A 26717-nucleotide genomic window follows, 5' to 3' on the forward strand; every position below is an offset into this window, starting at 1 on the left:
GTTCCAACCCCCTGCCATGGACAGGGACACCTTCCACTAGAGCAGCTTGCTCCAAGCCCCATCCATGACCAGCCCAGCCCCTCCATCCATGCACAGCTGCTGTAAGCAGCCCATGAACTCTTAAACACAGACAGAACAAGAGTTTATGTATCTCCAAACTGAAAAGCACCTTCTTCAGGATATGACATGAACATAACTGCAGTGTGGAAAAGCCCCATGGAAGGTGAAGGATTTTTCTTCCATAGTCTCATATAAATATTTTCCCTTACGCCCTCATGCATTGTGCCCCATAGAGCCCTTTAAAACGAGAGACAAAGACCAGCAAAATCACAGTGGCACTGCACGATCGCGCTCAAATCCGGTTAACAATGACATGTCAGGATTAAACCAGCTGTCTGCAAGTATTTCACTTGTCAACGCTGCACAAGATAAATCCTCACCCAGAACTACCCAGCCTCTGATTTCCACAACACACATACGACTGTATGTGCCTAGGTAAGTGCATCTCCAAGATAATGCAGCGTTGCGAGAGTCTGCCCAGAGGTACAAACAGAACACCAAATCCATCATTCCCACTTCCAGTTTAGAGATGTCACACTAACAATTAAGCTAGGTATTAAGTTATATATTGGAATTAATCCACTGGAGTCATTGGACTCAATCAGGTGTTAGGACAGGATGAGATGACAAGCAGACCAGGAAGACCCGGCTTATTTAATAGCTGTTGATTAGAAAGTAAGTTAAACCCTACAGAAGAAAGTCAGCTCCTCGCACCAAAGATGGTTTGATTCCTTATTTCCAATTATTTCCCATGGCAAATAACCTTATTTTGCAGAATTACTGGGTTCTGTATCAGCTGAACTTAATGTTTTCTCCCTGTGACCTAAAGTCCAGACATACCAAGCATAGAAGAGACTGAGCAGAAAGCAGCTGCAGGCAGTGCTCCTCCCTGCCAAAGTCAGCAGCACTTCTCCACTGGTTCGAGTATTTAGTGCCAGCTAGTTCACCCAAAAGAAACAGTGAGACAGATCATCACATGGTTTGCAGAATGGCCAAAGCTCTTCCTCACATGATGCACAAACAAGAAGCCTGGCGATCTCTTTGCTCAACACTGAAAAGGATAACGCTGCCACAGCACGAGATGTCCTTGTCGTCCCCTTTGGAGGCAAAGAGGACGCTAGAGCAGAAACACTCAGAAACTTGCCCAGCCCAGGACATGCAGCTCCCTTAAGGGCTCTGGAAACTGGAAAATTACATGATGCTGACATACTGACCTATTCGATTGGACTTTTTAACTGAGGATCTCACCCTGCCATGCCCCAACACCGAGCATCAAAAGTCATTTAACCAGAACTACCGAAGCTGGGCTGTAAAGAGAGATGTGAAGAAGGAAGAGGCTGGAGAAAACATATGAGTGGATGATTACTGCAAATAAACATATGCACGCCCCACAGAGGAAACATCTGGGTCAGCACACCGTCACTTCTGGCTTCCTGGCAGCGATTTCTTTCACAGCTGCCAGGAGGGTTGATGCTTTTCAGAATCTCCTTTCCTGAAATAAATGAGCCCTGCATACATATATATATATATGTGCATATGTGTGTATACTGTCCTCAACTTTTCACCTCCCAACAAAGCCTACATGGTAACTGCCCTTGCTCAGCACTAAGGTTCACAGCAAGGCTGGCTGACACCACAGGCTTATTTCTCCATCACAAACCCCAAAGGACCACAGCTCAGCACATCCATTTCTGCGGAGGGTTTCCTAAGGAAAGGAATGGCAAGGAGCTGCTGGTTTCCACCACACCACAGGCAGGATATGTCCTCATCACCTACCTGCCACACTGGAAGGACTTTCTCTATGTCATTCAAGTTGATGCTGTCTCCATCCTCATATTTTCCTTTTCCAAGCCTGGAGGAAGAAGAAAACAAACAAAACCATGTGAAACCTCACTGGAGCCAAAGTTAATTTTCTATTAAGGCACATGGGGAACATTAGTTCTTTCTGCAAAGGACCCTCATGTAAACAAAGAGGCTTTCTGAAGCGACTACGCTGTGCCTCCAAAACACTCCTATACGGGCACAAAGCTGTTAATATAAAATTAAATGCTTTTCTCAGCCCTTTCCCCCTGCACCATCCACCACGGCACTCAAAAGCTCTTGGTAACATGAGAAAACCAAAGGCAGTCCTGAGCAGTAGCGTTGGGTGATTCAATTCCCAGACCAAGCAGAACAGAAAGCACAGCCCACCTGGAAAAAAACAAACAAGGACACAAAAATGGAATGAAAAATGCTTCCTCCTCCATGGGAGCTCCAGTTCCCTCGCCAAGAAAGGTGTCCTCAAACAAGCACAAACAGACTCAAGACAGCAAACAGCAATTGTTATAAATACAAACATACAATTCGAAAGGCAAAAGGAATTGGGGTGGGAATTCAGGCACTGACAGACCAAATGCGTAGCTGGCAGCTGAAGGACCTTCTTGCAGCAAGAAATGAAAAGAATCCATAGATAATTACCAGCTGTATGCAGAGAGTTTTTAATGACACAAAAGAAAAGAAGTGGTCAGTAAGGACGTTCCTTCTGCATTTATAAACAATTGAGGCAATCTCTGTTTATTTTGTAAGAATGATGATTTGTTTTTTTTTGTCAATTAGTGACAAGATATTGTTAAATAACATGTATTAGACAGAAATTCTGATAGAGGCAGACCCAGGTAATCATTGCCTGTAAGTGAGAGAACAATAGATCTTGGTGGAATTACAGCAAACAGTGAAGGGAAAGGGAGAATCCAGAAAAACAGCACCAGGCTCAAAAACAAAGCAAGCTGAATGGAAACAATTTAATTAACATGCTAATTGATTTATGGGAAATCAGAGGTGTTCAACAACTGACTTTCCCTCATAGGTGAAACAGTGACTTTGATTTACAAAGGCAAACATATAGTGTGTGTTTACATATATATTAAAAATACATTTATGTGAAAAAAGAGATATATTTATACATGTATGGGGCAGGGGATGAGGAGGCAAGGATCGGGGGGATGAAGGCAGCTTTCCTCTAGAGGCAGCACGTCTTAGCCTCAAGTACAGGACCATAAGCAGCTCTGGCAGTCATGTTTCAGTGAGGTGGTAGAGAAACTAAAGTGATGCCAAGGTCAGGTTGGATGGAGTCTTGGGCGACGTGGTCTAAGAGTGTGAGGTGTCCCTGTCCATGGCAAGGGGTTGGAACTGGATGATCTTAAGGTCCTTTCCAGCCCAAAATGTTCTATGATTCTACACATAGGCTTGGGATATACCTGGAATGAAGAGAAAGTGTCGGCTACAAAAGGTTGTTTGAACTGGAAGAGTGAAAGCACAGCAAGAGCGAACACTGAGATTTAAAGGCAGACAAATCCAGGTCAGAAATGAAGTACAGTTCCCCGGTTTTCTTAACCTCTCCACTTGGATTATTCAGCATACCACCAAACTCAGTATTTTCCAATAAAATCAGATGTCTTTCTGGAGGAAAATGCTTCAGCCAAGCAAAAGTCACTTGAGGTCAATCATCTGGATGCAACTACATGGCCCACCCTGGGCAAGTGACTGAACTAAGGAATAAAATGGTCCCTTCGGTACTGAAAATACAGAAAACACACACTGGACAGCATCTTTCCTCTTTTTTCTATTAGCTTTTCCATTGCACAGCTAGCTCGTTAAAAACCCCACTCTGCAAGAGGGAAATGCCTGGCTGACGGGTGGAGATTCTTAGAGGTTCAGCAAGCTGAATCACACTCAGCACAGATTTGGAATGGAGAGCTGATGAATGCACAACACAGACAACTTGATAAAAATAAACCCAACTTCTTCTATTTTAATGCAGGTTACCTGTATGATTTGCATCTTGGAAGATGCACTGATTGTGCTAACAGCATCCGTTTAACTTTACTGCATATACACTAATTCCTACTCCACTTTTACAGCTGTAGTATTTAGGAGTGATTAAATATCTCGCCTCCGTACTGCCTTCTCTACATGTTTGCACCCTGGGCATTCACAGTACACCAGGAACCGCAGGCAGACTACAAAGCAGAGTGTGTTGCTTCCTTCCTATACACAGCAGATGTCGCTGGTAGGATCATCTGGCAAGGGCCATCCCCACGGAGCTCACCATATCTTATTCTACAGAGGGCGCTTCATCTCATTTTTCAAAACCCTCTGTGGAAATGGGAATAAACATGACCAAGGCACTTACCGACGCAGAAATCTAGCATTATATTGTTTGAAATATTCTGAAATTGCTGTTTATATACCTGTGTAGGTATAGATGCTGAATCTGGGCTGGACTGGGATTGCTAGCCTGGAGTTACTTGCACACGACTTGCACAAGACTTGTACATGGTGTTGGCCTATACTTTGGCAAAACCAACTCTGAGAGAGGATTTCCATCCCTACATAGAACATGGCAATGAGCTACCACCTGAAATCTTCTCAACCCCATCTTTTACACCTGTTCTGATTTTCTTCCTTCCTCTTAGCCCTGATAAGGAGAGGAAAACCCAGACTATGACTATTTCTTAATCTGCAGAGAAACAGTGATGTTCATCTAAGCAGCATCAGTGATCTACTTGGTTCCAGTATGCATCTATTTGGCTTGACCAGCCAACAACCAAAGAGGAATCCAGCATTACTGTGGAAGCTCCTGGAGGCTGTCACCACCAAAAGGAGCTGTTTAATGTTTTCAGTTTTACGGCTAAAAGGAGCAGATGAAGGATGAACACTTTGATCTATATGGATCACATCAATGCTCTCTCCTTACCTGAAGTCTTGCTGGGGAGAAGAGCAGAAGCCCTAACACTTGTGGGAACAGTAAGCAGGATCAGCACTATGTCAGAATCTTTCCTCCAATATTCAGAAATGTTTAAATATACAAGTCTTGGATCTAGAAGACTTGTATCCAGCATGGTAAAGACTGAATTCTGCCAAGGAACGCAAAATAAAGTGAGCAACTCTGCTCCAGCCCTGAACTGGATGATAGAAGAGACTGACACACTGATTGTGGCATCCTTAAACCCTGTACATGGTCCAGCACCTCTCCCCCACGTCCTCCACATGAGCCATGCCACCAAACCAGTGCTCCTACAGCAAAGGAGAAGTTAGAGACCTTGCTGGGGAATATGGTATCGCACACATGGCACTCACCCTTCTCTGTCTATGTGAGGCAACGGGTGTTTGGAGGTGTTTCGCAGCTTCCTGTGAAATTGGGTGAAATCTAGTTTTTCAGGCTGCAAGTCCCACGTCGCACCACTAGGAGAGAAAAACAGGGAAAAAGACAAGGAAGGAAAGTCCACTACTAATTAAACACCACGGAGCTGAAGAGCAGAGGGCACATCGGAGCCTGCAAATGAGGAAAGCTGGTACTTCTGGAAGCACCGCTCCCTGTGCTGCACAGCAGATGGATGCCTCCAACCTTCAGACTGCTGCATCACGTTTCTTTTCATTTCTTCTGGGTTTTTTCTGGAGATGCAGAGCCCCTGTTGCTCACACTAAACACCTAGTTTTGATGTAGGATGCAGCATGATGCAGTACAGACCTTGCAAGCTATAACTGTTCTCTATATCAAGGGGGTATCACAACAGGTAATGGTCTGGTCCATGCAATGGAGATGTTCTCTCTGGTTCTACACAACCTGTCTGCTCCAGTGGCCTGAAGCAAGCCCTAGGTGGGAACTCAATCCCTGCAGACTCTCGCAGTGCTCCAGGCACAGAGGGATGTGTAAATCTGAACAGAGCACATATTTCACCACTTTCCCCATGCTGAAGTGGCAGATGAAGAGCTCTTCCCAGCAGCTGTGATGCCAACGCACGCTTGCACCTCCAATTAATGGAGGAGTAAAATCCTAGAGTAGTAGCTCAGAGCTGCTGTCAAGTCTCAGATGATTGCAACTAATCATATTAGTACCAGCTTCAGATGTTTGGACTGCAAACTCATCCAGCGGCCTCTCCTGAGCACGTAGGATGCTTTAAGTAGATTGACTGTGCTTAGTGCCATGGGCTAAATGGGGATGGAGAGGAGGAGGAGGAGCAGCAACATGAGTACCAGCAGGGTTCTCACTGATGCCTAAGTACCAGCAGGACAGACACGTGGGCAAAGGCTAAGAGAGGGCACAGTCCATCTCTCAAAGCATTTTAAAACCAGCTTACCTGAAGGAGTCAAAGGTGTTGGCAGCCCAGATGTCTGTGCCCAGCATGTCAAGGTTGCTGTCCTTGTTGCCATTCTAGGAGGAAGCGAAAGGTGGTTACTTGCCAGAAGGCACATGGTGTTATCCAGACCACAGCACAGTCTCTGCCACCGCCAGCGATGGAGGTTTCCTAGCTCTGCATGTGGTCCTCTACCCGATGTAAATCCACACTCACTGCAATGCAAAGTCCCCCTCCCACTGCAAAAGCACGTCATGCGGGCACGGCGTGACACAGCTTCAGCCTTGGGGACACAAAGCTGTGGACAACATGGAGCAGAGAACATGTAGGCTCAGCTCTAACTCCAGCTCTGGCCTCCTACCCACCATCCACAACCTCCAAGACGCACCAAGGTCCAGTGGGCAGCTGGCATCCCAGCCATGAAGATGCTCAGCTTCAGAGTCACAGACCAGTTAATGCAAGAAGGGACCTCTGAAGCTCATGTGGTCCAACCCTCCTGCTCAAGCAGGGCCACCTACAATCAGGTGGCCAAGACCACATCCAGATGGCTTTCAAGTATCTCCAAGGATGGAGATGCTCTTCACTAGCAGCTACCAGAGCCTGCTGTCACCAATAAGAATAGTGAAAGCAGTCCTGCTTCTTCAAGGAGTCATGCTGGCATGACTTCTTGGTCTAACAACATGAGAGGGATGTCAGAACCCTGCACTGTTCCACCTCTGCCATGCACACTAGCAAATGAGCTCACACGTGCTAGAATAGTCATGTATTTAAGTACTGATACTTAAGGACTAATATTCCCACCAACATTAAGGTGACGACTCCTTACTCTTACATGAAGCAAAAGCATCATGGTATAATCATGTGGGAATTAAGAGAAACCTCCAGCAAACTGAAAATCACCCTCAATTTACCTCTGCAGCTGCTTTTGGCAAAACTGGTGACCCAAAGCAAGAGCATCTAAAGCAAAGACTTCACACTCATCCTTCATAGCCCCTTTACACGTCCTCCCTACAGAAAGAGGGCTGCCCTCTCCACTCTTTACAGGCAAAGAAGTAAAGCAGGTTGGATTTTTGCCTTTCAAACCATCCGAGAAATGAGACCTGACTCAGACTCTTACAGGATGGACACGTAAATGCATTACAAATAGGGAAATCCATATTACCAATTTCCCCCGACATTTCTTACACATATTCAGATTATTCATAATCTTGCACATTGAGATTATGCAAGTATTTCAGCCCAAATGGCCCCAATCCAATGAAATGTGCCAGAGAAGGTGGCTTCCATATAGTCCCCATCCTACTGTCCTGGGTTCAGTTTAACAGTTATTTTTCTCCTTCTTAGTGGCTGGTGCAGTGCTGTGTTTTTGACTTTAGTCTAATTAGACAACGCTGATAACACTCTGATGTTTTCAATTGTTGCTAAGTAATGCTTACCCTGAACAAGGACTTTTCAGTCTCATGCTTTGCCAGTGACGAAGGGCACAAGAAGCTGGCAGGAAGCAGGGACAGGACTAACCCAAACTAGCCAAAGGGGTATTCCATACCACAGCACGTCATGCCCAGGATAGAAACTTGGGGGAGTCACCAGGAAGGCCTGTTAAAAACTACACTGAGAGCAATGGGTGGTGGGACTTTCAAACACTGGGATACACACTTAGCAAAAGCCACATGGCTGGTCATAGAATCACACAATCCTAGAATAGTTAGGGTTGGAAAGGACCTTAAGATCATCCAGTTCCAACCCCCCTGCCATGGGCAGGGACACCTCACACTAAACCATGTCACCCAAGGTGCTGTCCAACCTGGCCGTGACCACTGCCCACAATAGGGCAGCCACGGCTTCTTCTGGGCACCTTGTGCCAGCGCCTCAGCACCCTCACAGGGAAGAACTTCCTTATATCTAACCTGAACTTCCCCTGTTTCGGTTTGAACCCATCACCCCTTGTCCTATTGCCACAGTCCCTGATGAAGAGTCCCTCTCCAGCATCCTTATAGCCCCCTTCAGACACTGGAAGATGCTCTGAGGGCTCCACGCAGCCTTCTCTTCTCCAGGCTGAACAGCCCCAATTTCTCAGCCTGTCAGCACTAGGGGATCTGCTAACAGGTCAGGCTGGGAATCGGACGGGGGTGGTGAGCAACTGCATTGTGCATCACTTGTGTTTATGGGTTTTTTCCCTTACCCTTTTACCTTCATATTCTCTCCCTTATTGTTTCCCTTATCATCATTACTGTTGGCAGCAGTAGTAGTTTTGTGTTATACATTAGTTACTGGACTGCTCTTACCTCAACCCACGGGATTTACATTCCTTCCCCATCCCTCCAGGAGCAGAGGGGATGAAGCAGATGAGTGAGAGAGCAGCTGCATGGTTCTGAGTTTACCCTTAAGCTGGGCTTACACCACGACACCTTCCCCTTCTGACATTTTCAAATATTATTCTTAACAACCAAGACACAAAAATTCATACGGATTTGACCATTTCTTAATGAAGGCCCAGACCTCCATCTGCCCACAAAGTGATCAATCTCTTCCCAATGAGCAGGACATGTATCTTGGTGCACAATACAGAGAGTCACGCTTTGCAGCCATTCCCAGTACAACAACCAATTTAGACACCAGACACTCCAAACGCAGCCACACTGCTCCCTCTTTCGTCTCCTTCAACAGGTCTCTATGGATTACAGTTTCAACCTCCGGGGATCTGCAGGTCAACATGTGTCTGCACAGAAACTACCAGAAATATACAAAATTCCCAATTATGGAAGCTGAGCTTTTTATTTGAGGCAAAATTTTTTCCTGCCTAGGAGAGAAATTAGTTTTCTAAATCTTTAGAAGCATCCTTATGCACTATAACGAAAATACACATGTACAGGTCTTCATAGCTATCATCCAAAGAAGAGATATCTCTTCCTGCAGACAAATCAATTTCTCTTTCTACTTCCTATGACATGCGATATTTATGTTCCTGTCAACGAGCCAGCTAAAATAGGACTTCCTAAGAGTAAAGTATTTGGGTTCAGGGAGGAAGTCTGGGAACACATAACCAGTTGCAATAAGGCTGAGACAAATCAGCAATTACGATGCAAAATAGCAAAAATTTAAGATAAGGTGAGTTCCTAATGCAAAAGGTTGCATCCTAAAACTGTTGCCCAAATTCAGCTCAGCACAGGACTTCTGAAAAGCCTCTTCCCGAGCCCTGAAACAAAGCATCAGGCAATTACCCTTTGATATCCTTCGATGCTCAGCTTGAAATCCATTTGGATGTGATGGAGAGCCTTGACACCTCCTAATCTGCAGCAGAAGTGGATGCAGCACAAGCTGTCCCACCCAGCTCCCCCTCACCTCCTCGTACATCAGCTCATCAGTGCTCTGCTGTGAGCACAGACAGGTCAGCCCCGGCACTGATCCCAGGAAATTGCAGATCCCAGGAAATTGGATCGATGATTGCAGTGATGATTCAGATGATGCAGGATGTTAGATGCATGTAAGCATCTAGGCAGCAGTTAGATGCTCCCACCCAAATCTGGTCCTCCTACACGATGTCCCCATGACCTCTTGGAGGCAGTTCAGTCATTAGCCAGACTCCAGAAAGACGGCACCATGGCCAAATGACAACACACCTTGTCATTAAGTTGTGAGTCACCACAGTCATCTCGAGACATCCTTTCAGTCTTCCGATGGATGATCTGTCTTTATATCCGGTTTCTGTCTCGACTCACATGGCTGGGAGCACGCTTTCCACCCAAGTGAATCTGTGCTGCAGGGTGCTTGGTAAAATGCTCAAAGCATGGTACCAAGACTTACTAACTAAGACTTTAAAAAAGCCAATTCTCAGTTCTGGGGACAAAAAAAATAAGCCTAATTGCGTGTATTTAAGAAAAGAAGTGACTTGCTGACTGTTCCCCCAGGACTGCAATTATAACCATAAGAAGTTTTAACATGATGGTCCCAATGACCCAACCCTCAGCTTCAGATAATCATTTTCACCGCAAAGGGTTTAGTATAGCTGAAATACAATTAAGCCAGTAGGAATGATGGTTGGGAGACGCACTGACAAGATCAGTGTCAGTACTCAGATCAGAGATCCGGTTAAGGGGATCCTACCTGTGGTATGGTTTAACTGCACATTCATCATGTGGGTCCTCCAGCCCCTGTGAGCACACACCACCTTCGCCCATCACCACTGAACTCATACAAACAAAGGGATGCACCTCGCTGCCATCCACGTGGACTCCGACTGTTTACCCATGCATGCAGCTTCAGCACATTCCCCACAAAGTCAGCATTTGCATGTACACAGCAGCTTTTCAAAGCCCAGCTCCGCATCCCACCGGGTCCTCTTGCTCCTCCTCATTACCATCCTCCAGCAAACCCGTACCACTACAGAATCATGCTCTTCATCACACTATTGTAACAGCGTTAGCTCATCACTGTACTTGGCATTAACGCAGAACGAGTCAAGTGGTCAGTGGTATAAATTCAGGGATTATCCTGTGTCACTTCTTCAGCATTTTTCAGTTCTATGTGTGAGCACATTCCCTCACCTTCCTGCTTCTCAGCTGCCTACAACCCTTGGCTGCACTTCGGCAGAAAACCAAAAAGCTACTGAACTGTCTGAAAAACTCCAATGGAAGGTTTCCTTGGTGAAAACTGCATGTTTTCATGAGAAAAATAGAGACATTTTAAGGAAGACAGTACTATCCCTGCTCAAAGAAAGAATGGTACGTTGAGTCTTGTTCCCAGCCACAAGGACCATTACTTCCCAGCAACAATGTCATCTGTGGGTCCTTCTCCCACCAAAGCATGGCTCAGGAGGGAGGACAGGCTGCTCCCTCAAGCATTCCAGGATGGGTAAGATGGGTGAATGGCCCAAGGTCTCCCAGAGCCCATCTTTCACTTCTGGCACAACTCATGCTCATGTGTGTAGAATCAGAGCAACTCCAAGAGGAGAGAGGAGGGCAGAGGCTGACTAAAACATGCAGAAAAGGTTCCTGGTCTGAGTTCAAGGAATGGACCTAAAACCAAATCAAAGGCAAATCCTCAGAGTGCTTTGCAGGGCAGGGAGGTAACTCCCCATCTAGCCCTGCTGACGGCTCAAGGTCACCATTTAACACCATCTATGTGGTGTCCACTCATGTATCAACTTCTTATGAAGACTTGCCAAAAAATAATTACAGACACCTCTTAATTTCCCAAAATTAAAATACTCCAAGATTTAAAATAAAGAAAAACTAATTTTCTTTGCACTAAACCAGCTGACTAGGGACTTCTTTCCCAATATTATGGCACTCAGCAATCCTCAGCTGCTTGGGACTGCAGGACATCTACAGCTCTCAGCAGACAAGTCACACATTATGCATGAATTAAGTAGGTCTCTGAGGTGTCTTTCATAATCAACATGCACTCACACCCTGTGTGCAGACACACACACACAAAAGATGTTGTTAGAAGGATGCCTCTGATAAACAGCAAGCAAAAGACATGACTTCAGCACGCTGATACCAGGTATACCTTGTTCGATTGCCTGAACTGGATGCTTCTCCTGCAGCTACCAGACCTGGATCCAGACCCAGATCCAGACCCGTGCCTGGAGACAGACACCGGCTGGGACCCTGCCCTCCCAGTGCTGCTGTGATCCCACTCGTTCTGGAAACAATAAACAGCTTGCTTTAATCAAGGGCAATGCTGTCCTGCATCCACAAGACCACACTGACATCGTGAGCTGGGAGAGCTGCAGCTCGCAGAGCACACATGCAAGCACCTGCAAAACCATGCCCATGCCTAACACCCTGATCTGGGGGATTTCTCAGAGACCTTTAGCATATTGTATTTACATACTGCAAACGTATGACACTGTGGGAGGCTTCAAGGAAGATAAGATTTGGCTCTAGTGCTCCAGTCTATGCATGGCGAACAACACCACTTGCCTCCTATATCATTATGAGCATCACTTATGCATATTCAGTAACCCACATCCTCTAAAACTGCTTAACAGCATGCTTTAACTTTTGGTCAGCCCTGAATTGGTCAGGCAGCTGGTCTAGATGATCATTTTAAGTCCCTTCCAACTGAAATAGGTTTATTCTATTCAGTGCTGTTCGACGCTGTTCTGTTCTATCCTGTTCTATTCTGTTCTCTTCTCCTCTATCGTATTCTATTTTCTTAATTTCACCCCCCAAGCCAAAATCAACTTCTCAGCCAGTTTCTTCCTTCTGCTGAGCCCACTCTTGGAGCCCAGCCACTCGTATACCAGAAAACACACGGAGTTCACCAGGAGACACATTACACAGATAACTATTTTTCCCTCTTCAGAAGCTGTCCATACCGTTCTCCTTTATTCTCTTTACACTTGTTCTGTTGTCAAGCAACCTGCAGGTTTCTTGTTCAGCCAGCAGCCCTCAGGGCAAGATGAGTCATCTGAAAACCAGAAGAACTCACCCAACCAGCCGCTTCTACCCAAACATCCCACAAGGTGTGTGGGGAGAAAGCTGGGTATTGTAAGGGTAATTTGCTCCAAAAGCTTTGCTCAGAGGCTTGGGAAAGACCTTTAAAGTGACCTAAGATCATTAAAAATACACAAAATCACAGAGTGCAGAATATTCAACTCTGCGAAGTACTCCGAAAATCTGGGATATACAAAGGGGAGCCTGTGTTTCAGGACTGGTGTGAGAGCTGATGCCCCAAGACAGATTCTCATGTCTCAGACATCCTCATGGGGCTACACGAGTCTCTGTGGACACTGCTTTGGGCTACAAGGGCAGAGCCACCTTGGTCTACGAGATCTAAAAGGACTCACCAGCAAAGCAAGGTGTGAACTCCCCTTTATACACAGCAGCCAAGTCCAGGTCACTGATCTGGGAGCACAGATCCTGTCCCAACTCCACCACTGCCACATGGGTTGGATGGGGCAGCGAGATAGCTGCACAGCAGACCCTAAGCTACCTAAGGTGATGCTACCCAGTGGTCCGGCACTGACCTTAGTGAAATGTAAGTATTTACCCAACACTGGAAGGAAAACACATCAGTACTGGTTTCTGCATTGCTCCAGCTGCATGTTCTCTACCCTCAGACACAGCAAGTCTCAAGCAAGCTCAAATACATTGTGGCTGCTAAAGACTTAAATCACTGACTTCAAAAGAAGGGGTCAGCTGGTGTTCCAGTTTTACATAGATCAAATTTGAGAGGTTGTGGTTATTCCCACCATGTTATAACAACAGCAAAAAACACATTCTTTCCTCCTCATCACATCGTGACCTGAATCCTCTGATGGCTGAGAAATACCAACTATGGCACATAGTTAAGGGAGTTGTTAAATTGGCACAAGGGAACAAACAACTTGATCTATGCCACTTTGGGAAGCCTTAGGGAAGAGCCAGCCTTGTGGGCATCCTGAAAAGTGCGAAGTGTCTCATTTGATGTGGGAAAGACGCGCACCAACTGGAAAGGTGGTTGGGAGAAAAGAAGCTTCACCACCCAGATGTTCGGAGGATTAATCACCAGTTTACTGTATCTGCACACTGAGCATCTTGTTCATCCACATATGAAGAACTTCTGTGACAAATGCTGCAATGGGGCATAGTCAGTGTGTGCACTTTTCACTTTAAAAAACAAACAGAACAAACATTACATTGAGCTGATCCAACTTCTAGTCATGGTTGCCTGCAGACAACCTGAGGTTATGCAAATTCCAGAAACACGGCTGGCCACAATGTTTGTGTGGGAATGTTCCCTGTGGGAAACAGGGAGAGGTGGTACCACCATGAATCAACACTCAGATTCATTGAGACAATCTCCAATGGATACAGCACGAACCAGTTGGATAAAAATCACAGGTACCCTTTCAACAAATCACTGCCTGCAGTCTTTACCCTGTTCGCATTCGTTATCTTATGGGGGTTGGAACCAGATGACCTTATGGTCCTTTCCAACCTTAACCAGTCTATGACCCTAATTTTATCACACCCTAACAATATTTATATTTAAAACCAAATTATTTTTAAAATAACAATTACTGAACTAAAACTTCATGAAACTTCTGTTGAAGCTGAAACAGTCCAATCGAGTATGGCCTAACTACACCCATATTCAAACTCACCAGCACAGCCAAGCCCAATATTTTACCTAAGTTTCTGACTAATTGCCAAACAGCTTTCTACCGCTACCTTGTCTTGAAGAGAAGTAAGTCCAGCAGAAACTCTCCTAGGCTTTTCTTGTGGCTCTTTTGTGCTAAATATGCCCTTTTCTGCTAAAATGAATGCTCTCTGCAGACCTTTCTGCAGGAGCAGGGAAGCTCACTCCAACTCTATAGGTGATGCTGGAGGAGCAGGCAACAACACGCAGGTAAGGATTGTTCCTCAAAATACAGCCACTGATAACAAAACCCCTCCACCAGCACCATAAAAGCCCCATCCCATACAGGCAGCTGGACTCCAGCAGAAAGCAGAGGGTGGTGAGACATGGCACTGTTTGACCTCCATCCTGCAGCATGGCCACCTACGTGTGTCCCACACAGTGCTCTTGCCAAGTTAGCTCAGTGGGAACAGGCTTGTCTGCAGCTCTGGCAAAAGCCAAAGAAACAGTTGCAGTAGAATCCCATTCCCTTGCCTCATGCCAACCCAATTCCCCATCATCCAACCCCCTTACTCTTAGCTGTGCCCTCAAAGGACCAGGACTCTCCTAATCTCTCCAACACCCCAAACAACCCTTGGACTCTTGTTCTCAACTCTTATTTGGGCTCCTCCACCTACCATTCATGGTCTACACTCACCAACAGGAGATGGGACCTCTGAGTCACACGTTGGGGCTTGGAGGGAAGCATCATCACCTCCAGAGACTGATTCCCAGCCGCTGCTCTCATCCATGCCAATACGCCTGGGTAAGCTCTGTACCCTCTTGGGAACAGCAAGGCTTGCGTGCATTAACACCGCCAGCCACCCGCCTTTGGAAACTACCTGTCAAATCTAACATTTGCATTTTAATTAGTGGTAATCATATGTTACACTTACACTGCAATTTTCACCTTTGCAGCTAGCTCTTTGAGGCATGAGCTAATTAATCCCATTCCCTTTTCCAGCTCAAGAGTTAATACTTTCTGATGCTCCAGTGCAAGTCTGAAAATCCCACACGCAGAAGAAGGAGACAATTCTCCTCAACGCACAAGCAATAAATGGAAACATAGTGACCACCTATGTGGTTCCTCTCAGTTACATTAAGTATGGGTGAAGTTGGCTGCATTGGTAGAGGTGTAGACCAACCATGGCAACCCCACAAGCTTTCAGCGGCCCGAAGATATCAGTGGACTCCTGATGGGATCCATGTTTAACTGTATGTAAAAATCTCAATGTTCAGTGTGCAGTATTCAGAGGCTAAGGTGCACCAAAGGAAAAGGAAAACCCACAGAAAGCTAGAGGACTTCTCAGGACACAAAAGGCTTCTGAGATATCCCCCCAGCATTAACACTAGTCTCACCATTGCAACTACAAGGAGCTCCCTAGATCAAGTTGTGGGGTGTCCCTCAAATGACTCCCAAACTTTGAGACTTAGTCCTGGTCAGAACAAGACAGCAATCAAGTAAAAGCTGCTTTCTGAGGTTTTTCTGTGTATAGGTTTTCACATACCCACTGTGCGCTGCAGCTGTATCTTCCAGTCATGCAGAATTTTGACACCAGACTCCAAGCATCTCCCTGCTCTTCTAGACCTATTCAAGAACAACCACTCCAATTTTTCTATGGAAACATAATGGTTTAATTACTGCAGTAATTTAAAATGCACCTTTTAAGAACATAAACCCAAAATTTACTCTAAACATTTTAGTAGTTACAAATTTCCAGCTTCTTTCTCCTCAGTGTATTGCATAAAGCTGTGAGAAAGCCAGAAAATTTTATCATAGAATCACAGACTGGTTTGTGTTGGAAAGCCCTCAAAGCTCATCCAGTTCCAAGCCCTGCCAGGGATGGGGCAGCCTAAGGTCTCCCTGAAGTCTTCTCTTTTCCTTATAAAAATATCATGCAGAGAAAGCCAACTACTTTGGCTCTGCTCCTTCCCTACCCAGGTCCATGTTCACCTTCGCACAATACAGGACCAAAGCATCTCATGGGCTTGGAAGTAGGATATGAAGCCTATTAGATCTCTCTGGACTTCCCAGGAAAAGGCAAAGCCTTTCTGATTGTACTTTTTCTGGACAACACTGGAAAAGATGTGTTAGCCAAGGATGCGCTAGATAGCTCGTTGTGTGTAGCACAAGGATGAAAACAAGAAGGAGCACTGAGAGCACTCAGAATAGCATCAAGAACTTCATATGTGCCATGGAAACCCAGCAGCAAGCCCTTGCCCAAGCCTTGGAGGAAACGGCTCATGTCATTCCTTCCTTACCAAGAACTTGGGCACTTGTTGAACTATTCAACTAAATCTGGTACAAGAATGGAGACCTCAAAGGTAACTCAGCTACTGCAAGTTTCACAAAAATAGAGTGTGGGAGGGTCTTCCTTCAGTGGGCAAACCAGCATCACCCTGTCCTCTCTACACAACTGGAATCTGAGGGTGATGAGATGTCCTCCCACAAGTCACTAGTGACACCAGACCTAGAAGACACTTTCCTCCATCCTCAGTAAGCACCAACAGTTCTCCTAAATCAGGCAGCAAAGCAGTGAAGCATTTCACTCCCAGATCTTCAGATACCAAAGTAGCTGTCTGTTTCAGGAGGTGTATCCTGAACAGAAGTCCCAGAGAAAGTAAAACCTATATATTAGCTAAAGGACTTCTCTTCTTTCTCATAGTCCTTTCTGACTATAATTGAAGAAGCTGGATTCCCTACATGGAGGGAGCATCACCCAGCAATTACAGGCAGAAAACCATTAAGTGACTGGTTTTCTCAGAGCTGCTCTTTGATCATGGGCAGGTCACCCCACTTAAGGGTTTAATTTCTTCCTCTGTTAGGCAGGGCTACACCAACCTGTATTCACTGGCAATACCTCAAAGTAACTCCCTGTCTTTCACTTTCTCTTTTTCTTCTGGAAATAAGACAATGGTGACTGCAGCATTTGCCAGCACTCACTTGTCCCAACAGGTCTCCAGCCTGGTGGGCAACCTCAGCCAAATTCAGTGTACAAACTGGCCCCGGGCTATGATACAAGCAGGTCGATGAGATGGAGAACCCCAAACTGTTCCAAGAGACAATCCTCACACGCTGCCCCAACCCTACTATTGCCTTTGCTTTGGCAAAGTAGCAGCTTTTCCAGTCATGACTAGTTGGAAGCTCGGTGCTCTTCATCAGAGTGGGTTTTGAGGTTCAGGCAAGACACACGAAAGAGGGACCTGCAAGGTTTAAATGGGTCTGCTCTGCTCCCACTCCACAGCAAAGACACCTCTCCACTTGCAGGCAGGTCAGATGTCCCCTGCCTACAGCCTAAGCTCACACGAAGCGCAGCATCTCCTGCCTGGAAATGCTTTGGCACTAGCGCAGGATTGTGCTTTTTTGAGTTAAGGAGATATCAGAGATATTTTCATGTAATCCTACATTTGATTTTGTGGAAACTTCTCATGTTTTCCCTATCAGCAACGCCTTGCTTGGGTTCAGACATCCTTTGGTACATGACAGTGGCACACAATCCCTGCAAATCCCTCTACATCTCCATGCCACCAAACAGCACAGGACACTCAACACCTTACACTATTAACTTGATAGCACAGCCTTTGGAGTACTTTTAACCACAGCCAGCTATTCATTGATCATAGAATAGTTAGGGTTGGAAAGGACCTTAAGATCATCTAGTTCCAACCCCCCTGCCATGGGCAGGGACACCTCACACTAAACCATGCCACCCAAGGCTCTGTGCAACCTGGCCTTGAACACCACCAGAAATGGAGCATTCACAACTTCCCTGGGCAACCCATTCCAGTGCTTCACCACCCTCTCAGTAAAGAATTTCTTCTTTAGAACCAATCTAAACTTCCCCTGCTCAAGTTTGAACCCGTTACCCCTTGTCCTGTCACTACAGTCCCTGATGAAGAGCTCCTCCCCAGCAACCTTGTAGGCCCCCTTCAGATACTGGAAGCTGCTCTGAGGTCTCCACGCAGCCTTCTCTTCTCCAGGCTGAACAGCCCCAACTTTCTCAGCCTGTCTTCATACGGGAGGTGCTCCAGTCCCCTGATCATCCTCGTGGCCTCCTCTGGACTTGTTCCAACAGTTCCATGTGCTTTTTATGTTGAGGACACCAGAACTGCACACAATGCTCCAAGTGAGGTCTCACGAGAGCAGAGTAGAGGGGCAGGATCACCTCCTTTGACCTGCTGGTCATGCTCCTTTTGATGCAGCCCAGGATATGGTTGCTTTCTGGGCTGTGAGCGCACACTGCAGCCGGCTCATGTTCATTTTCTCATCGACCAATACCCCCAAGTCCTTCTCTGCAGGGCTGCTCTGAATCTCTTCTCTGCCCACCTAGGATTGCTCCGACCCAGGTGTAGGACCTTGCACTTGGCATGGTTAAACTTCATCAGGTTGGCATCAGCCCACCTCACAAGCGTGTCGAGGTCCCTCTGGATGGCATCCCTTCCCTCCGGCGTATCAACCGAACCACACAGCTTGGTGTCATCGGCAAACTTGCTGAGAGTGCACTCAATCCCACTGTCCATGTCACTGACAAAGATGTTGAACAAGACCGGTCCCAACACCGATCCCTGAGGGACACAACCAATGCCAGCTAACCATCAATGCCAGCTGCCACAGCTGTGCTGTTGTTTCTACTGGCTTAATGGGAAGGCAAACCAAGTCACCTCCTTCATCACCAGCTCCTGGGCTGGTGAAGGGGAAGGCTGCTAGGAGCAGTGTTGGACAGTCGCTATGTGATCCACACAACCTGCCTGCTCCTTCACTGCCCTGTAGACAGGCAACATGACCATCAACTGGAGAAGCCTCTGATGTCCCGAATAATGCAACAAATCCCTGCTGAACCTGGTGGGACGTGGACATACGTGCAAATAAGCGGTAATATAAAATGCAGTCTCCTATATTGCCAGTTACACAGGCTTTTGCTTGGTGATGATGGGTGATAGCCAGCCACCATGGGGGAAGGAATAGACTTGGCCAGGAAGAAAGATTTCAGCTCTCCCTCCCTCTCCCACCGCCTGGAGAAATGGGGCAAACCTGCAGAGTTGCTCTGTTTTTTGTTAATGCACTTTACATAAGGAAGCCTGGGATGGAGCTGCTGCCAGGCCTTTCATGTACCAAGAGCTCCTCTGGCTCTGTAAATACATACCATACCAGAAGCCTTTTACTTTATGAATTGCTCTCAGAAACGTATCAAAGAACTTCCTACTTGCAACAGCCTCGCAAGAGGAATGCAAATAAAGCATTACATAAAATCTTCCCACTGGATCTTTTTAGGAAAAAAAAAAATTCCAAACATAAAAATATTTAAAATGATCCCATTATCTAAACTTTCCTCATTTATAGAAGCAATATGCTGCTCAGATAGTATCTTGTGGTACCTCAATGGAGTGGTCTTCACCCCAGAGGTGCCAGCAGACCTTCTGGGGGATACTGCTCAAGTGCATCAGGGTTTAGTGGAGCATGGTGATGCTATGCACAAATGAGAGCCCTCTCAGTAGGAAACAAGGAGGATTATAGATGAGATGAACATGATTGCGAGGCCAGGATTTTCTCAGCACAGCAGGACTTCACAAAATACATCTCATAAGATCTCCATGAGCAGAACATCTTCTCATGGATGGAACATCTTCTTCCACCCAGAGAACTGGAAAGACCAGAGTAAAAGGTTTCCAGGGGGAATTTTCCCAACATTAAGCCTTTGCTTTGTAAGGGATGCACAAGTACCAGCCTATGTGTACTGGCCACCCATTTAGTCTCCCACAGTTGCTAACAGAAGTTTCACCAAGCAGTGATAGAGCAGGGCAAGTATGGGGTGGACTTTCCCAGAGACACCACACAATATTGGAAAAACATCAATTTAGGAATATCCTGGACTGCAAGTTGCATCAAGACTCCTTATTTTTACTCTTCAATTGCAGATTATTCAGGAATCACTCTCAGCCCTGCACTTACACAACATCCTGTGGATGTTGATACGCATGCATATTATATATAAATGTCTATATAGATACATAATACACCTACACACACACACACACAATATCTTTCTTTTATTTGCCTTAACTTTGCTGGATTGTACAGACAAGAATTTTAAAGGCATCACATACTCAAGGGATGCAGAGGGGGATTTTTAGGCATGGGAAAGCCAGCTTCACCCTAGGCTCCCCTGTAACCTTTAGGAAGCCAATTACTTTTGAAAATGTGGCCCTGGATTACTCTGTCTTCACAGAAAGGGAACCAGCTACTGAATATATATCCAGGACTAACCTGAGTTTCCATATAAATGACCTTTCTGATCTCTGCATTAGAACTGTGTGAGGCATATCATAGTTACGGGTACATAATCCACATTTTCACAGTAGCTGAAGCCAGCAGAAATCTCACATCCAAGTGTTTTTCAACTAAGATGGTGCATACTGCACAACGGGCAATGCAGAAATCCCAGCTGGAATAAAATAGGGAAATCACGAGTTCGATTTTCCAACCAAACCCCTCAAAATCCATTTAAAAAGATGTAACAAAAAAGCCTCTAACATCCCTCAGGAAATAATTAGCTAGGTTTTCCCTGGCAGGTTTGAAGAGTGATTGATCATTTACATTCAAGACAAACACCTTATTATTTGGGGTAATTTTTTTTTAGCATTTAAAGCTACTAGTGAAAAATCCACAGCCAGAAATGGTAATAAACTGAACCTAGTCCTCACCAGCAGCGTTTCACCCGTGTATCAGTAACAGCAAGAGAAATGCTTGCCTGGACAGAAGAACAATAGCTTGCAGCTCCTCTTTGGTGCCAAGGAAGATTTGTTACTCACTGTTAAAGGAAGCTCAACATGGAGAGAGATAATTGCTAGCTCTGCTGCGGGCTGGGAGAGAGCCCAAATGCAGAGCAAACAGCTTGGGCATCGTCAGATGTTATTTGTACACAGAAAGCAAGCTCCCTGTTGGAGGAGATCACATAGGCTTAATTCCCAGGGGAAAAAAAAAAAAACCAACAAAAAAACCCCAAACCAAAACACAACAACAACAAAACCCCGTAAGATGAAACAAAAGAGAGCACGGCAGCAGGCAGATGGAAGATGTCAGGGCTGCATTGATTGGAAAGCATCATTCGCACCTGACTCCTGCATCCTCCTGTGGTACCCACCAGGGACTGGCACATCAGCTGAGCCACTGGGTGAAGAGCCAGGGACCTTCTTCCCCAGGGAAAAGACCCAGCCCTGCTAACACCCTGTGCCACCCAAGGAGGCTCCAGGGAAAGGGCCAGCCTCCCATATGGATTTCAAGCTGAAATTCAAGCTGGCTGCAGCAGTGGGAGGGGTGCCTGGGTAAGGTTTTGATGCCGAATATTTTGGAGCAGATCAAAGCTATAGTAAATTATATCCACAATTTTGTCTGGCAGCTTCCGAGCTCATCTGAGGCAGCGTCCCCTTACAGCATGCACCTTCCTACACAACAAGGTCTTGCCTTTGTTGTGTGCAGGCTGTTGTATAGATGTTCCCAGCACCTCTGCATCCAGGCAGGGAGTTGATGTGTGAATCCCTATCCCACAGTCAAGCAGCTTCCAGCATGGCTTTGTGTGGGAAGAAACTGTGCCCAAACTGGGAGCTGCAATACACACTGCTCAGAGTGACATGGCCTCTCGCACCACCCTGCAAGGGGTTTCCAGGCTTCTTCTCATACATCCCACACGTGGGACTGAAGCCTGGAGGGTGTCAAGCAGGGAAAAAGCAGCAAAACCACTGTCCTGAAGCCCTGGGACATCCACCAGCCACAGAAACTGCAAACGCTGCTCACCCCTTCCTGCAGCCAGCTCCAACTCACATCTCAGGTCAGTGCTGGTCTTACACAGTTGATGGGTCTCATGGTGGCAGAGCAGATCCTCAACCACCTGACAACGGTCAAACCCATGCCTCCACCCTTCCCAACCCTCTCTCACACTGGTGCTCACACAGAGGAGGGACAGCCACCTCCAGGGATGCCAGCAGCACTTGGTAAATACGCTGATGTTCACACCAGGCACAACCACCAAAACCAGCTCACATCTGACTTCTGTCATTGCAAACCCAACACATGCTCTCAGCAAGCCCAATTTTGCTGCTTCTCCCAGTTCACTGAGGCAGCTATTTAACCCTTTCCCCCTTCAACGCCATCCTTGTGCTGCAGCACACAACCACATAGCACAGCTACACAAAGATCCCCCATTCCAGCTCCATCTCATTTCCAAGTCAGCTCCAAGTAGGTTCTTCACAAAGGTGGCAAAAAGAAGCTCTTCAGGAATAAACAGGACGCTTGTTTTGCCCTTCCATCCACACATCCATCCACATAATCCATCCATCCACACATCGCAATGTTGCCCATCTCCCACAGGTTTGGTGGGAGTGAGATTTTGGATGCCAAGCAGAGGGACACATCTCCCCTTCCACAGGAGAAGGAAAGCTGGCAGCATGTGCAGTACAAGAACAAAAGCAAAGCTCTGGTGAGGAAGAGCTAAGCACAACCCCTACCTGACTGTGTTCGTGGGACGACGAGCCCTTCCCTCGGGACGGGGAACAGCTGCCATCAAGCTGCTCATTACAATCTGCAGTCCACTGTAAAAGGGATAAAAACAGGGATTGTGTAAAATAATAGCCGGGCTGGGGAAAACTGCTGTGTCAGTCCACAGGGCACAGCACACACCATCCAGCCACAGGCATCAATGCATGCATGTGGCCCCCCCCACGTTTTGAGGATGATTCCAAAGCTTTGGCTTGGAAACGCTCTATCCGATGACAGCGAGCAGAGGGAAGATGCAGGAACAATTACAGGAAGGCACTTGAAATGATGCTTTGCAATAAAATGTATCCCCCCTATTTCCTTGCCGATTCCAACAGTGTCTGGTATCTCAGGCTTGTGTTATTTGAATTGATTACTCTTTTCCGTGGAGTCTTCTACGGGAAGTTGGGAAGTTTCTGCTTTTCCCAACTCTGCTACTTCAGGGACAGATATGACTCCTGAGCTGCCCAAATCCCACGGTTCTACTTTAAACAACACAGAAAACAGAGCTCAAAGCTACATGTTTGGCCACCGCTGTATTTTGTAGCTGCAATGTGCAGCCTGGATGGCAGCCCTGTTGTCACACCAGCTTCATCCCAAGGTGAAGGACATGGGTACCAGGTGGCTTCCTGGCCACAGGGGACCACGAGCTGCTAAAGCCAGCTTCCCCAAGGTTTGGCAGCAAGGTGCCTCCACCAAGATAATTCAATTTGGTGTCATTTGGGGTTTTTTTACCTCCCTCAAAGAAATCTGCATCATACTGGGGGAAAAAAACTAAAAAAGCTCGGTTTTCACTAGACAAACATGAAAGATGGTGTTTAATCCTAAAGCAATTTTTTCACCCCCACAACAACATTTAGACTCTTGGTGAGCACCCCTATTCCTGAGGTCTTTCATCCTGGAAGCATTCAGCTGCCACCACCAAAGCTGACGCACCAAGAAAATGAAAAGTCAATTCCATACAAACAGCAACTCCCTGACAGCTTCTTGACAGGTATAAGAGGGATACAAAATAAAGAGCAGGAGCCACCATTAAACTGCCATGATCACGGCACAGCTCTGCCTTGCTCAGAGAACCCGTTCTAGCTCACCAGATGGGAGGTCCTCATTCATCTCTTTCATAAGCTCATTAAAGAGCTGCCCATCACTCTGCTGCTACCTTTGCTGATGAACCTGGAGACTCTCATGATGCTATCATGTTTCAGAGCCTTCTGCTAGACCTATGCCGTATCTCCTTTAACAATTTTGAGTGCAACCATGTGCCTGGAAAGGTCTCCCGAGGTACACTTCACTCATTATTATGTTCATAGCCAAAAAAACCTGCGTTTTCCCTCTGACTTTCCTCTTTTTCCTGGTTGGAGCAAGGCTGGAGACACCTCCACCACACAATCCCCCACATTGGGACCCTCTAGACTGGGGATGGATGCAGCTCCCCTGCGAGCAGTACAGAGGATGAAGCAGTGTGCAGTGTGCCTTTCCTTCCTTTCCTGCAGCATAGGACAAGGGGTGATGGGTTTAAACTGAAAGAGGGGAGATTCAGGTTAGACATCAGGCAGAAGCTCTTCCCTGTGAGAGTGCTGAGGCGCTGGCCCAGGGTGCCCAGAGAAGCTGTGGCTGCCCCATCCCTGGCAGTGTTCAAGGCCAGGTTGGACACAGGGGCTTGGAGCAAGCTGCTCCAGTGGAAGGGGTCCCTGCCCGTGGCAGGGGTTGGAGCTGGAAGACCTTTAACGTCTTTTCCAACACAAACCAGTCTGGGATTCTATGATTCCCTAAGCATGGAGAGCAGTTATCCAGGGATGTGGTATCATCCAAGCACCTCACATGTGTGAGTGAGTGGATTTATCCTCTCTCAGACAGGGTGAACATTATTACAGCCACAAGGAAATGAACCCCGGACAGATTAAGTAACTTGCCCAACAGTAAAGATTAAGTTGCTGGCAGAACCTTGCAATTAAAACCAGTTTTCTTTACCTGAGTCCACTGCCTCCCCCCTAAACTCATCCTACATCCAGCTCTCATTAAGAGGGGATGTGCCACCTTCAACCAGTCTGGCTTCTACTAGGTTACACCAACAAGCTGCAGGATATATGCATGTTTATTCCTTGCTTTGATAAGAAGTGATCAGGAAGAGAAAATCAGAAATAAGATTTCCTGACTATTTCTTACACAACGTTGGGGTATGAGATGGGAAATGAGTATCCCTGGAAAACGAGACTTAATTACTTCTTAATGCTACCCTTAAGATATGGCTTGATGAATCAGGTGACCTATGTAAAAGCCCATTCTTCAATTCTTGTCACATATAAAGCCCTAAAAATATGAATACTGGGTTTTGCTGGAGTTTCACATAGAAATCCTAATTAAACTTTTACACCAGTGGTCTAGGGAACAACCACATTTAGCTGCTTAATTTAAGATGCTTCTAAATGTGGTTTAATTGAATTGTTCAGTGTTCAGATCTTTTAATATAATTCATTTTTCTTTAAAAATAAAACCTGACCATCTTAGAAGACAGCATTACCAGAACTGACATTAAAACCCCAGCAGCTCATTTCTTTCAGCAGGGTAGGCAGGGGGGAAACCTAAAACCACATTTTCACCTCTGGAAGACAGATTGAGTTGCTGCAACCAAGAATCTTACGGATACTTGGACAGTATTATGGACAGTGGGATTGAGTGCGCCCTCAGCAAGTTTGCCGATGACACCAAGCTGTGTGGTTCGGTTGATACGCTGGAGGGAAGGGATGCCATCCAGAGGGACCTTGACACGCTTGTGAGGTGGGCTGATGCCAACCTGATGAAGTTTAACCATGCCAAGTGCAAGGTCCTACACCTGGGTCGGAGCAATCCCAGGCACGGCTACAGGTTGGGCAGAGAAGAGATTCAGAGCAGCCCAAGGAGAAGGACTTGGGGCTGCTGGTTGATAAGAAAATGAACATGAGCCGGCTGCAGTGTGTGCTCACAGCCCAGAAAGCAACCGTATCCTGGGCTGCATCAAGAGGAGCGTGACCAGCAGGTCGAAGGAGATGATCCTGCCCCTCTGCTCTGCTCTCGTGAGACCTCACTTGGAGCATTGTGTGCAGTTCTGGTGTCCTCAACATAAAAAGGACATGGAACTGTTGGAACAAGTCCAGAGGAGGCCACGAGGATGATCAGGGACTGGAGCACCTCCTGTATGAAGAGAGGCTGAGAAAGTTGGGGCTGTTCAGCCTGGAGAAGAGAAGGCTGCGTGGAGACCTCAGAGCAGCCTTCCTTTATCTGAAGGGGGACTATAAAGATGCTGGGAGGGACTCTTCATCAGGGACTGTAGTGACAGGACAAGGGGTAATGGGTTCAAACTTGAGCAGGGGAAGTTTAGATTGGATCTAAGGAAGAAATTCTTTACTGAGAGGGTGGTGAGGCACTGGAATGGGTTGCCCAGGGAGGTTGTGAATGCTCCATTTCTGGTGGTGTTCAAGGCCAGGTTGGACAGAGCCTTGGGTGACATGGTCTAGCGTGAGGTGTCCCTGCCCATGGCAGGGGGGGTGGAACTGGATGATCTTAAGGTCCTTTCCAACTCTAACTATTCTATGATTCTATGATCTTAATGCAAAACTTGTACATGGGCTGCCACAAGAATTGGCAGGTTTTGTCCTTAAGATGCAGAGGGAGCCTGGACTTACGAGCAGAGCTGTGGACAGGCTTCAAGTGCTTGTAAAACTTTGACTATTAATTCTTTTCTAATTCAATAGTATTTCCAAGCTTGATACATTAAATAAAGCAGCACTTACCTGTTTAACCTGAAGCCCCTCCAAAGCACCACTTCAAACATATGCATTTTCCAGCCTTGGGTTAAAAATGCACTATAAAGGACTTCAGAGCTCTTGATTTTTAGAAGCATTTTCTCTCACTTCTAAGAGCTT

At 46.4% G+C, this 26717-nt stretch overlaps 1 protein-coding gene across 3 annotated transcripts in view; it reads right to left on the reverse strand.

Moving 5' to 3' along the window:
* CTIF (cap binding complex dependent translation initiation factor) overlaps positions 1-26717 on the reverse strand; it is a gene marked incomplete at its 3' end in the record, with an annotated part of 149081 nt that overhangs the window by 90929 nt on the left and 31435 nt on the right. For all 3 annotated transcript variants that reach the window (XM_080637730.1, XM_080637729.1, XM_080637731.1), the window contains exons 3-6: positions 22788-22871; positions 6180-6253; positions 5179-5283; positions 1837-1912 (exon numbers count right to left, since the gene is read on the reverse strand). In XM_080637730.1, the coding sequence (XP_080493856.1) occupies positions 1837-1912; positions 5179-5283; positions 6180-6253; positions 22788-22871 (339 nt within the window). The remainder of the gene's footprint in view (positions 1-1836; positions 1913-5178; positions 5284-6179; positions 6254-22787; positions 22872-26717) is intronic.

The sequence above is a fragment of the Psittacula echo genome (assembly GCF_963264785.1).
Source record: "Psittacula echo genome assembly, chromosome: Z".
Taxonomy (NCBI): Eukaryota; Metazoa; Chordata; class Aves; order Psittaciformes; family Psittacidae; genus Psittacula; species Psittacula echo.